The sequence below is a fragment of the Anopheles ziemanni genome, chromosome 3 (assembly GCF_943734765.1).
Source record: "Anopheles ziemanni chromosome 3, idAnoZiCoDA_A2_x.2, whole genome shotgun sequence".
Lineage (NCBI taxonomy): Eukaryota > Metazoa > Arthropoda > Insecta > Diptera > Culicidae > Anopheles > Anopheles ziemanni.
The window spans coordinates 18,044,061-18,056,753 of record NC_080706.1 but is presented as its reverse complement, the minus strand read 5'-3'; the positions used below and the strand labels follow the sequence as shown (position 1 = coordinate 18,056,753).

At 45.2% G+C, this 12,693-nt stretch overlaps 2 protein-coding genes across 4 annotated transcripts; one reads left to right on the top strand and one right to left on the bottom strand.

The window, feature by feature from the left end:
• Positions 1 to 644: 644 nt before the first annotated feature.
• Positions 645 to 3,504, top strand: LOC131287903 (forkhead box protein C2-B). Its single transcript, XM_058316996.1, has 5 exons — positions 645 to 729; positions 1,419 to 1,968; positions 2,051 to 2,240; positions 2,364 to 3,194; positions 3,280 to 3,504. Exons 1-5 carry the CDS (start codon positions 645 to 647, stop codon positions 3,502 to 3,504), a joined length of 1,881 nt encoding a protein of 626 aa, XP_058172979.1.
• Positions 3,505 to 7,129: 3,625 nt separating this feature from the next.
• Positions 7,130 to 10,621, bottom strand: LOC131289270 (mothers against decapentaplegic homolog 4). 3 transcript variants are annotated; one of them, XM_058318486.1, is made up of 9 exons: positions 10,432 to 10,621; positions 10,104 to 10,360; positions 9,853 to 10,027; positions 9,607 to 9,789; positions 9,210 to 9,422; positions 8,166 to 9,081; positions 7,907 to 8,075; positions 7,698 to 7,815; positions 7,130 to 7,616 (listed from the first exon to the last, which is right to left on the bottom strand). In XM_058318486.1, the coding sequence occupies exons 1-9, from the start codon at positions 10,490 to 10,492 to the stop codon at positions 7,399 to 7,401; spliced, it is 2,310 nt and encodes a 769-aa protein (XP_058174469.1). In that variant the 5' UTR covers positions 10,493 to 10,621; the 3' UTR covers positions 7,130 to 7,398. The 3 variants fall into 3 exon arrangements, with proteins under 3 accessions (XP_058174469.1, XP_058174470.1, XP_058174471.1); XM_058318487.1 differs by having other exon boundaries at positions 7,130 to 7,610; XM_058318488.1 differs by having other exon boundaries at positions 7,130 to 7,610; positions 9,210 to 9,419.
• Between the last annotated feature and the right edge of the window lie 2,072 nt (positions 10,622 to 12,693).

Here is a 12,693-nt window from a genome sequence, read left to right as displayed (position 1 = left end):
TCGATTTGTGGAAAACCACTCGTTCAATTCTGGTGGCGTTCTTCTGGTGCTATTTAATTGTGAACCTCTGTTAATGATACAAAAGTCTATAATATACTCGGTGGTCATTTCAGTTTCAGTTTCAAAACATGAGTTATACGAATAAAACATAATTTGAAGTGCATTCTATAAGCGTGGGTGCTTGTATACATAAGCCGTTTGAATAATTAATAACGAATTCTGCAGTGGAAAACGCTTGCATGAGTGAAGGAAAAGCCCGCGTGATGGTATCACACGAAGTTGTTTCAAGATGTTGATCCTGGGAAATTTTAATAATTGAAACAAGAAAAAACAAGGTGGAATATAATGTGAGTTCGGCGAAAAGTGAGTAATGGCCGTTGCTCTCAATGTTTCCGGCGGTGGATTAGTCAGACGTAGCGCTGACGTCGTAACCGTTAGTGCGCATTATTGCGCTTTGCTTCGGCGATAGAGCATCTCTGGTATCCCATCGTGTCCCGGGAAAGAGTGCTCCAAGCCATCGAGAAAAGGATATTCGACGTGGACCCCCTTTCGAAGCCGGACGATTTGAAGCGTAGTTCTGCTGTAACGCAGCGCTACACCGAAGTCGACGGGGCGCGCGAGCGCAGCCGTTACGCAGCGACAAAATGACGCAACTGGAGGATGATGACCTTTTGAACAATTTGCTGAAAATACCGGGCACCATCATCATCTACAATAACGACATGAGCTGTAAGTCTAACTAACGTGAGCGAGATGATGATGATGATGAAGTGGTAAAATGTTCGATGCCGAGCTTATTCGATAGAAATAGTAGAATTTCGTCAGTGTTTGAAAATTTTCCATATAGTCATTTTCCGCAAAATTTGCCCAAAAGTAATGAGGGCGTTTTTTTCTATATAAGTAGTTATATAGGGATTTCATTTAAATTGAGAATTTACTTTTTTAAATTATGTAAAATCAAGGATGTACGAAACAAGCAACATTATTGGAATGATTTTTTTCATATTTTATCTCGTGCATCCTATTGAGTTAGCTAAGAGCTTTATCCATTCTGTTTTATGAACTTTATATCATATCTGGCAAAAGTTACAGACTGAAAGATGCTGATTTTTTATTGAATTTAAAAAGAATATCTAACACAAAAAAGCAAAATTTTTCATTAAATATGAGGGCATATTTGTATGGTTTGATAATTTCTAACGCTTGGTAACTTTAAAACACAATTTAAAAAAAATCTGACATAAAGATTAGCACCTTAATTGCAATAAAACGTACAATCATTTCGAAAACAAGCAATAAGACAAGCTGCAGTTATTTTGTAACAAGCCTAGAGGCCGTGCTTAATGTTTAATTTGTTTCCGTGAAAGCGTTGCGTTTAAAAAAAACCCCCATTCTGACCAAATGGTGTCCTTTCGCAGCCTATGATTACGTGCTGAATGCTCACAATGTGACGCTGCCTCTGACGCCGGCCACCTCCACCGCCGGTTCAGCCGCTTCCGAGCAATCGGTGGACGATTTGAATAGCAGCGCATCGATCGATACCGACCTGGCAGGCTCCCCGGTGCCCACATACCAAAGCACCGGTGGAGCTAGCCTCCACCATCCGCAGCTGCAGCCCGATTCACCCGCATCCATCCTGATGGAAACGCCCGGTTGCTCCGAGCTGGACCAGAGCTTCGGTAGCGTGGGCTACTCCGGGCCTCAGGACGATCCCACCACGGGCCGGTCGTCGTCCCATGTGGAAGAGGAAATGGTGCTCGAAGGGAGCGAACTGGAGGACGAGCCGGACGAAACGGACCCCGGGGGGACGGTGACGTTGGTCGCCGACGAGGAAGACTCCGAGCCGGAGCTTACCAATCTGTCCTGGTTGACGGAGCTAAAGAACATCACCAACCTGACGCCCTCGGACGTGCCGCTGACGGATTTGCCAACGGCTCGGTTTAACAAATTTATCGCACAAGTGCGAAGGTATGTGCCGTGCGAGCCCAAATGCCGCATATTGTAGTGTGCCTCACGTAATGTCCTCCCCGTTTTGCATTTCCGTTCGCAGGAGCCGCGAGACGTACGACAAGCGCAAGGAGCAGTACACGTCACCGGCGAGCTCGCTGGAAAAACCTCCCTTCAACTATGCACAAATCATCGCCATGGCCATGCTCGAGGAGGGCCGCATGACGCTCAAGCAGATATGCAAATGGATTCAGGAGAAGTTTTCCTACTACAAGGTGCACAAAAACTGGAATGTAAGCGCGATGCAACGGTCGTCATTTAAACTATTTAAAACACACACACACCGCTTTTCTCCCCCGTTGTATTAATGCATCCACACGATCTTGTTCTCGCTTTTCTCTCTTCTTCCACGATAGAATTCCATCCGACACAATTTATCGTTGAGTTTTTTCTTCACCAAAGTACAACGGGCCAAAGACGAGAAGGGTAAGGGCGGCTACTGGGAGCTGTCCATGGATGTGTCAAAAAGCGAGCGCCGGCGGATTCGCATACGGCAGCGTAACAAAGGGTCCAATATCACCAACAATGGTGGTTGCGCCGCCGGAGGAAACAATCGACGAACCTCGACGGCACCAAGGATGCCGAAAGGATCGTCCGGTGCTGGCGGGTCGGAGGCCAACGGTCAGGCTACCAGTAATAACAACAACAATGAGCGGACGGTCAACAATAACCTCACGCCCGACAAACAGCCGGGTCCTGATCCGACGGTTCCTTGCGAAGTGATTGAGCAGGAAATCGTCTTAGCATCTTCGGAAACGGTCCCGTGCCCGACCGGTGCTACACTACTTACCGCTCTCGATAGCAATAATAACAGTTGCCCACAGCAGCAACAATCCATCATCCCGGTGCCGATCGGGGTCACTAACGGCGAGGCACTGCCGGTGCAAATCGATATAATCGACAATTACAGCAAGCCATCGTCCGGGATGGATATGATCGTTGAACTCCCGACGCCGGACCCTACGCCGGTTACGCAGACGATGGACGTCACGGAGGAAATGCCCGGTACCGGGTCGGTGGGCTCCAATCTGGTCGCCCAAACGACGGTCCCCCCGGATCATCTGGTGGTAAACGAGGATCAGTTGATCCACGCCAGTGCGCTGGTGGAAAACTGTACGATCAACTTCGATTCCATCATGAACGGTGATAACGGTGCCAGCATTTTCAGCAGTCTCAACGTGGATGAGGTAAGCACACCGGTTGGGAACCTAAAATGAAGAACAAACGGAAGTTTTATCTTAATAACGCAATAAACATGCATCCATTTCACAGATTTTCTCCGACAATGAAATACCACAACCGGCGAACGACGACATTATTGTGCCATTCTTTAGCAACGTCCAGCAGGTCCAGACCGGACCGAACGTGGTCGTTGAGACCATACCCTACTATCTGCCCGACATGGGCAACTTCGACGAGAGCGATTTTGGCAATTTGATCAACATTAACGAGCAGGAAATAAGTGACGAGTTTCTGAACGAGCACGGATTCCTGTAGAATCCGCCCCAACAGGCGCAACAGAGGATCGTCTCAAGAAAGCCTACCTCTGGGCGTTCGTAAGTGTCGCTACTATAGTGTACTAATGTGTTTATCAGTTATTCTTTATATTTGGCCAAATGACCCACGTTTGGTATTGTCGAAACCCTTGCAAAAATCAGTGTTTATTCCGTCCAGCGAGCGTAAAGGGTATGTCTAGTCTCACTTCACTGTAGGGAAATACCATATAACTATATATAGTACTAGCAATAAAGTAAATTTGTCAAACGGAAGCTAAAGAACTAAGCTATGATTAATTTGTTCAATTTATAGCTGTAGGACCGGTTTCATTATTGGAAGGATTCGACTCACGACCAAACGGAAACTCAAACATTTTCAATGGCTTATAAACATCGGCTAAGGTTCCTCAAAAAATCGGTTCAGTGAAAGAGTTTTACATCAATGTTTCAATAGTATATAAAAAATTAAATATATATTAAAGCTGCACCAAAAACATGGATATGTTTGCATTCTACAAAGACTGTGCAAACATATCCTAACAGTTTGGCGAACTATTTAGGTTTTCTTCTGGCTCATTTGTACATATAGCATACGAATGTAATACAGTGGAAAAATATTTAATAAATATAGTTTTCATTTCCCAACAACGTCTAGGTGTGCACTTCTGCGATGCGTCGTTTATTTATTTATTTATTCATATTCGGACATTATGAAAAGCAAACTTATAACATTTAGGATATCTCTATCGCAAATGTAGCATCGTGTATTTACTTAAAAATAGTAGATCTTTTATTTATTAAATGATGTAACTAATTTACACTTCGCAATAGGGATAAATCTATGTTTAGTTTAGTTTTTCTCTCTCTGTTTTCAATCTATCAATCGAACGTTTACCATGTTTCGTTTGTTGCAGTTTTCTTACTTCATTCATTTGTGTATCTGTTTTTTCTTTATACCTTTCTCCGTTGCATAATCTCTCTCTCTGTTTTTCGGCAGGTCACGATGCTAGTTTTCATAAAGTATTTGCCTCAGATTTTGCATTTAGTTTTCTATTTTTGCTCTGTCGTGTTAGCAGTTTTTTTGTTTTTATAGTTAAGCTGCATCAAATACGTCAATCTGGCTATCACGCGCTAATCGGACTGAAACATAGTTCAATGATTGCAAGAGAACTAATTATCCCATTTTGAGCCATTTTTGAAATGAATAAAAATGTCAAAAAATATCAAAATTACAGAAAAAAACAAATTTCAAACCAGTAAAGAGTATTGTTGTGTTAGCAATGCAATATAAAAAGGCATCAGTGACATCGCGGACCCCCACAACAAGTACGCATCATATTAATATACGTTTAGGAGAAATGAAAATGTTTGCGCGTTGTATCATCATCATAACCAACAACACAAAACAACAAAAGCAAAAAATTTCAACTGGGCAAGGTAAATTTGTTTTGGATAATAGAAAGATTGGTTTCTCATAAATGTGAAAGCCTTTTGACATTGATGCGACAGACAGAAACTGTTGATCACAATGAGAACATGGAATAACATAATTTTTCGAAAAAGCTTGCTGCCCACAGCATTCATAACGTTTTGCTCAAGTTTCGTCATTGAATTTCTCTGCACTATAAAACCAAGCTGCTGCGTAGTTTAATTTTCCATTTACTTTTGTTCAGCAAAACATTTTCCTTTCGTAACAGATTAATTTTGAAACTCAGTGAGTAGCATTTAAATATCCTTTTTTCAACAGCATCTGCAGTTTAACCATATTGTTCTGTACACTTTTTTATTTCTTCCTTTAATCTTCACTTAGGTTTCATTGCACTTGTAATTGTTGATTGTGATCGTACGTGTTGTGTACAATGGTTTTCTGTTCTTCAGGCTGTTGTTAAGGGCGGTTCTAAACTGTTGCCAATTTCTGAAACCGCAACAAAATAATGAGATGGTCAATAAACACTGGATAAGAGGAACGTGGACATCATAGTAGTCCATGGATATCTAAACATAGGTTTTTCTTCTGAGCATGCGCGTAGAAACAAAACTAGTCTTATTCAAGAAAGGTGTAATAAATTGAAAAGTCAATCAGAACAAAATTAAGTAAGACGCTCACAAATGCTCTACATAGATGACGAGGCGCGGATGAAGTTTGGCAAGCGGGAATCACGTTTTGCTTTGAATGTTTACGAACAGAGGGTTGCAACTAGTTTCACTAGTCAATTGACGAACGCAAACCTGAGTCACTAAACGACAACAAACTAACATGGCACAAATAAACTCTGAGCGGTATGGTGTAATTATCCCATCTTTTCTATTCTGTAAATTCTATCCACTACAGTAGTGTACCTTTCAACTGTTACCAGCGCCTGACTTGTTACAGCTGCGGTATTCTCTCCTCCTATCGACGTTCTAGCGAAAAGGCAATACAGTTTATTTGCTTCATTCCAGTTTGGACGATCCGGGTGCGTCGAAAATGGCAATTTGTAGTAGGCTCTGCCCGTAACAAAACTCTTTCGAAGATCTCAGTCGAGGTTGTGCAAAACGCAAAAATAAACATATCAAATAAGTTCAACTCAACCTGACACAAAATTAGATTTCGTATCAAAAGGGATCGTTTGCATTACAAAATTTGCTCGGTGAAACAAAGAATGCGGAAGGCAATTTAGTATTGTTTTTTTTTTTTCTAAAAATGCACCTGTGTGGGACCAACCAAACAATGTTGACGTCCAAAGAATCGCATTTTAAATCTTTTCCGACCCAAACCGTTGGTGCAAGCAAGTATTTTGCAAGTTTGCTCTCCTTTCACTGCTTGTTTTCGAGTGGGCTACCTCTTTTCGCCTTGAACAGTAGAAACTCTTTCTAACTCCCCCATCCAGGCAAGGATACCTTAAGGTTTTGTTTAATATACTTTTGTTTCTTTTGCAATCAGAGGTAGAACATTTTTTGTAGGTTTTTGTTGTTTGCATAATTATTTGCGATTTCGTTTTGTATCTTGTATTTCCTCTTTCATTCACAATCATGTGTGTTAATGATGCATACGATACACATTGTCCTTTTGCTTATATTGACCGCAGTCCATAGACGAAGTGGTCACACATTACATGCCGTTTATTCTATCATATCGTACTATGTTGCAGTTTGAATCCACGCAATCGTCATTCTTCGATTTTCATTATGTTCAATTCTGTAGGTCTCCTCTAATGGAATCCCGTTGTTGCTATCATGGCTGGCAGTAGCTTCCGCCCATTCATAATAAATAGTCATCATTATGATTAGTCTCTCCGAGTGTGTTGTGTTTGTGTATTTTATATCATATGATTTAACCGATTTATGGAACGGCATACTGCCCTATGCAGCAATATATATAGTTGTTGCTTGTGGTATCAGCAGCGCTGGTTACCGAACATCAGTATACATTAGAGGGTTTGAAGAAATTTGCATCATTTTCTCGCTTTATCTCTTGTTTTGTCTCTACACACTATGCACTTTAGGTGTCAGGTTTTCTTTGTCTACTCATCGTTCAAACTGTAGCCTTTTTTAATGCCTTGGCACTCTACACACTCTTTTTATAGCGTGTTCCTTTGAGTGCTTGCAGCAGAAGTGTTTCTTTATTTTTTGCGATTGCGTCTTACTAACCTAAATCTTTGTCATATTAGAATCACACTTGTACAAACTACGAAACCCACTCATAATCGTCATTATCGTCATCGTCATCATCTTTAAACCCAAGTCACCCACACCCTAGCCATGTTTCTCACATATTTACACATTTGTTACCAACGTAAGATTTCTCTAAGTATACGTCCTTCGGTCACCTTCACCCGGTTAATCGTGGGTTAATCCCGAACTCGGTGCATCCTACTTACGGCAAAAGGCTTTCCACGGCTTACACTTCCCCAATCTACTCGATGGCCCGCGGACCATCGATCGGCATTTGATGCAGCACTTCGTCCAACAGCTGCAGTGCGCGGTGCAGATGGACCTCCACCCAGCACGGCGTTTCCTTGATCGATTGGCGCGGGTAGTCCGGTCCCCAGCCCTTCACGAACGACAGCCGCAGAATGCACAGACGCCGCAGATCGTCCACCCCGATCCCGGCCGCGGCGGAAAGACCTGAGCCAGCAGGGAGAAAAGAGCATTTGTTAAAATAAAGTATCGTCCGCTCCTCATCGGATGTAGTAGCCTGCTTCAAATACTCACTCCTCGTTGCACCGACGGCCGATACGCCCGCCACGACGGCCGCCTGCATTTGGGCAGCCTTTTGCGCACAGTTTGCGAGGGATTGCATCTGCATGTGGCACTGTCGCAGATCGAACACCTGTGGGTGAAGTAACACGACGGAGCGATTAATGATTGATAATTAGTTTTCCACAACGACGAAATCGAGAGTTTTTACGACGACGACTAACCTTTATGCACGCTCCTGGGTAGATTTTGTGTACGGCATCACCCGGCGTACGGCCCGCTTCCCGATCGAGGTAGTAGCTCTGTACGAATACTGAATGATCACTGAGACATCGTAGCCAGACGTCCCCTTCGCCGCGCAGATCCAGCTGTACACCCTTGCCAATGTGTAGTCTGGAATGAATTCAATGATATAATATATGCAAATAAGTCGTGTTGGGTAAGACCGTTTTTCCATACCCATTTCTGCTCCTTTTATCTTACCTTGCCTTCTCACTCTGTTCCGTACGATGCACGTTGCTGAGGGCACCGAGGCAGAACCGATTGCCACCGGACGGATCAACGTATCCGTCGATCGTGACGTTCGGGCGGTTTGAGGGCACCTTGAACATTTCGCCAACTTGCGTATCCAGCTCGAAGTACGCCACCGAGCACCAGTACTCGGGTGCCGGTTGGCGGGAAAGCAATCGCTGCTGTCCAGGCAGTTCCGCCATCTGACCACCGGCAGCCGCATTACCCACACTTGACCCAGCACTCGTTCCGACCGTCCCGGAACCACTCCCCGAACCATGAGGCCAGTATTGCTGCTGCTGTTGCTGCTGCTGCGACTGTTGCTGATGTGAACTTCCGGCGTGTGATGGAGGCTGTATCGATTGTGTGTAGTTCAGTGTGTTCGAACCGGACCACGTCGCCGAGCCGCCTTGCTGCGATTGCTGCTGTTGTTGTTGCTGCTGCTGGTATTGTTGTGATCCTGTCTGGTTATTTTGAGACTGCGGTCCCGGCTGCTGCTGCTGACCATTGCTAGCCGGCACGTATCCATTTTGCTGCAGATGAGGCGATACTGGTGATGTAGTTGACATGCTTCCCGACATGCTGCCCGGACCCATCGTTTGCGGATCGTTCATCGTGGGATCGACGGAAGTACCACCGGTGTAGTACTGGGAACCATCCGCTGCGACCAAGCTTCCACCACCACTGGTGGCACTAGCACCACCACCACCACCGCTACCAGTTTGTGACGAGCTTCCGAGAAGACCACCGCCATTTGTGAGCTGCGCGCCGGATTGCGATGACGATTGAGGCTGTTGCTGTTGAGGCGCCGAAGGTTGCTGCTGGGAGCTTTGCGGCGGTCCTCTCAATCCGTTATTTCCGATACCAGCAGGACCACCGATCACGGATGCTAAAAAGAAGTACAAGATCGTATTTAATCATTGTAATACCGAACAAGTGAAATTTATCAGATTTTTCATACGCTAAAAAAAGCAAGTATCGGGAAACCAAAGAAAAAAGTTAACGAAATCATCTTACATAATGGCAGCGATGACGACAAACGGTGGTGCTGCTGTTGACCACCGGCCGAGCCAGCCGCCGACATCATGGGCGGTCCTCCACCACTTCCCGCGCCGCCACCCATCCAGCTGCTCGGGTCACTGTTTCGAGACTGCTCGGAAGCCTCTAGCTTCGGTATCGGCCTTGGGCCACTACTAGATCCAAACAAACCGCGCAGCTGCGATGGGTCTACTATCAGCATCAGCCGGGGTTAAAACCAGTTTGTAACAGAAGAGACCAAGAAAAGGCAACGAATAAAGAAAAACACAAACATAAATAACGTTGCAAAAAAGAGGCAAGCAACTTATGAAAATTGCAAAAAGAATACCATAGGTAACATGAAACAAAAAATGCGCTTTGAAGCTGTTATACTAACCGGGCACTTGCGGATGCATGGACATGCTGCCATACGCGGCACCGGCCACCATGGACGGATGGTGCTGAATCGTGCCGATCTCATTGCCATCGATATCCATACCTCCGCCGACGACCGAACCAGGTGTATATTCATCTTTTATCAATCGACTCGGTCCCGACTGCAGCGTGAGTCCGGAAAGATCTACGGAGAACGGAAGGCATATTGAATACGACGTTTCTTCTTGCAATATTTCAATCAGCTTACCAATGCCAGGAGAAACAACGCGCTCGTAGTGATACGGATTAACACAAACGGAGTCGCACTTGAGATCGAACGCAAACTGGCAGAACTTGACGTGTTTGAGTTCGTTCTTATGTAAATCCGGCCAGCGCCAAATGCGTGCATAAATGACATGAGGAAACCCTTTGCGACCGGCAACCTGAAATGGGTGAAAAAAAAAATAGTTAAATTTTCCGACGCGCCCTGGCTGCGCCTCTTTTTCCCGTCATCCCTACCTGTAATCGACCATCGAGTGTGCGCTGTATCGTGACGCACTTGCTCGGGTGTGCCCCGTTAGTGGTGATGGCCGTGATCAGCGAGTCTAGCTCGTCACGTTTTTCCTTCAGCTTTTTCACCAGTGACTCGATAGCGCGCTTGGAAAAGCCTTCGCTCTCGCCGCCCTGCCGGTGGCACATCAGCGAATGGACGATGCTGAGACAGGCATCCGCACTGGTCGGAGCCGCCGTTGGCATGGCAGCCATATCGCGGACGACTGTTGAAGGAGAGAATACATTCAATTAGACAATCAACACCTTCTTGGATGTTGTTTTAGCTGTTACTTACTCTCCTGTGCCGCCGGAATGCCGGGCGCATATAGATGCGACCCGCCCGTCAGCCCGACCATCCTCTCGAAGTCCTGGGAAAGACCCAGGTTGCCTTTAGTATCCACTTTGGTAAAAAATAGCTTCCGGGCCTTGGTGGCGTGTGTGTTACGTCGTTGGAAGCGGTTTGTTAGCGTTGCTTCGTTTACATACGAAACTCCAACCGGAACCCACTGCACCAGGTCTTATGCTCCTCCTACGTAGGTTTCTTTCAATCCACCACAAATCCTAATTGCTTGCAAATCAACACCAAACGATCGACACGAAACTTTGTGTGATCTTTTCACGATCATCCAAACGGGTTCCTTGTTCCACGGAGCTGTTCTTGGGAATGAACCAGAAAAGCACATAAACTGGCTCGCTCACAAAGTGTGTCTCGAGAAATTGCAACGTCCAGCTGTATTATAAAACATTGCACCGAGTTAGGGTTGGATTTGTTTTCTTCCAAGCCGCTGGAAATGAAAGCTGTTGCACTTTTCGCCGGCACGATGCACTCGTTTGCCCAACCGGTGGTGACCGAAACGAAAACAGCAACAAATCTCTGTCAAAGTCTTTGACACTTCCTTTTTCTTTTGCTCTTTCTTCGTTGCACCACCACACTAGCTCGCCGTATTCCGGTCTTCGGTTGCGTTGCACATCTGCAGCAAAAGCGTAGGCTAATCTTGGTTCGCAGTTTTTTCGTCTTGCCTTTCCATTGACTTGTATGGCTCTGCAAGGAATTCTCCCTCGTGCTGTAGCATTGGCAACAGTAGGGGTTCTCTTAGCACATTTTATTCTTAACGCACATTCTCTTTTCTTCTTGGCCTTGTCGCTTTCCTTCTTTTCACCGAAAGTGCTGCCCTCACTGCAGCATCCACACGCACAACGATACGGACATTTACATCACATTGCGAGCATATTACACACTACCATAGCATAGCATCACTTTTTTATGATTTGCAGAAGCTGCTCAAAAACCTGCTGCTAAAGATCCGATCGGGGTCATTGCGGGAGAAAGTAAAATTAGAAATGGTAGAAAATGTGATAAATTGATTTTCACCGGCTACCAGCACGATGGTAATCAATTCATCAGATTTTTCTTTTTAATTCTTGAACCACAGTAAGCGCACAACCTGGTACACAAGGCCTACTTGCTGCGGCTTTGCTTTCTTTTCTCTCCTGCCTAGTGTCACCGCTTTGTTGTTATTATTTATATTGTTGCTGGCATTATTGATGTTATTGTGGTCTCAACGTAACTTTTCCGTTCCTTTCGCTTTTCACGCTAAGCACTGTTGCCGTAGACCACCCCCAGCCGCAGGGCTTATGCACTTTTGTAACGCCTGCATATGCACGCAGAGAAAAAAAAAAACAGCAACGCACTGTACGCAAACCCATTTATTATTTGTTATGGCGGTGGACTTTCTGGCATTTCCGCAACTCCAGCGTCCAGATGCGAAAGGTAGCCCAACCGCTGTTTTCAGTCAGCTGTATGCAGTCACAACAAGTTCGGAATGGAGCACAATGCAAAATGTTCAGCACTTGCACTTCTGTTGCAAATTACCAGCCCCGTTCTGGCGTTCGGGGGGGCCAGCTTACACGGTAGTGATTACGGGTTTTCGCTTCCTGCAACACACTGACGCGCTTGTTAACTGCTGCTGCTCTGCTACGGGTTTGCCTGTGCCTGCTGTACGCTTGCCTGGTGACGAGAAAGTAGTCACCAGCAGCAGCACTAGCAGTAGCAATCCGAGCACATCCTACCACCGAACTAGCACAGGTTATTTTAGATGAATTTCGAACAATTCTGCTTCTACCTTTCGTGCGTTAATGCCAACGAGATCGTTTCACCATGTTGTGGAATACGGTGGCGCACAGAAAACGGGTTGAAAATTATCACTGTTTAGCGGAGTTCGAGCTGCAAGCAGCACCTCTTTCACACAAAGTCAGACCTTTTTTAAAATGGCGAATTCCTTTTTTTGTCTGTCTCGTCTGACAACGCCGAGCTAGCTGTTTCGCTCGAGCACACGTAGGTTGGCTATATCGTTTGGAAGGTCATCTCTTTCACAGCACCGATGACAGCTAGCGGTCTGACAGCGTGAGCGAACGAGAAGCCCTACTGTCATCGTGGATCCTGTTGACTTGGAGTGAAAAGAATAGCCAACCGAAAATACCGAGTCGGCTAAATACCGACAGTTTCAAATGCGGAATTAAAATAAAATATCTTCTCCTAAATTACATTATACTTTCC

What these genes read in the sequence shown, in the direction of transcription:
- LOC131287903 (XM_058316996.1), top strand. Translation starts at nt 645, where the DNA reads ATGACGCAACTGGAGGATGATGACCTTTTGAACAATTTGCTGAAAATA. An exon ending in AGGTGCACAAAAACTGGAAT is followed by an intron (nt 2,241 to 2,363) that starts GTAAGCGCGATG and finishes CTTCCACGATAG; the next exon opens with AATTCCATCCGACACAATTT. An exon ending in GCAGTCTCAACGTGGATGAG is followed by an intron (nt 3,195 to 3,279) that starts GTAAGCACACCG and finishes TCCATTTCACAG; the next exon opens with ATTTTCTCCGACAATGAAAT.
- LOC131289270 (XM_058318486.1), bottom strand. Translation starts at nt 10,492, where the DNA reads ATGGTCGGGCTGACGGGCGGGTCGCATCTATATGCGCCCGGCATTCCG. An exon ending in CGTTGTTTCTCCTGGCATTG is followed by an intron (nt 9,790 to 9,852) that starts GTAAGCTGATTG and finishes CGTTCTCCGTAG; the next exon opens with ATCTTTCCGGACTCACGCTG. An exon ending in ACCCAGGAGCGTGCATAAAG is followed by an intron (nt 7,816 to 7,906) that starts GTTAGTCGTCGT and finishes CTTCACCCACAG; the next exon opens with GTGTTCGATCTGCGACAGTG.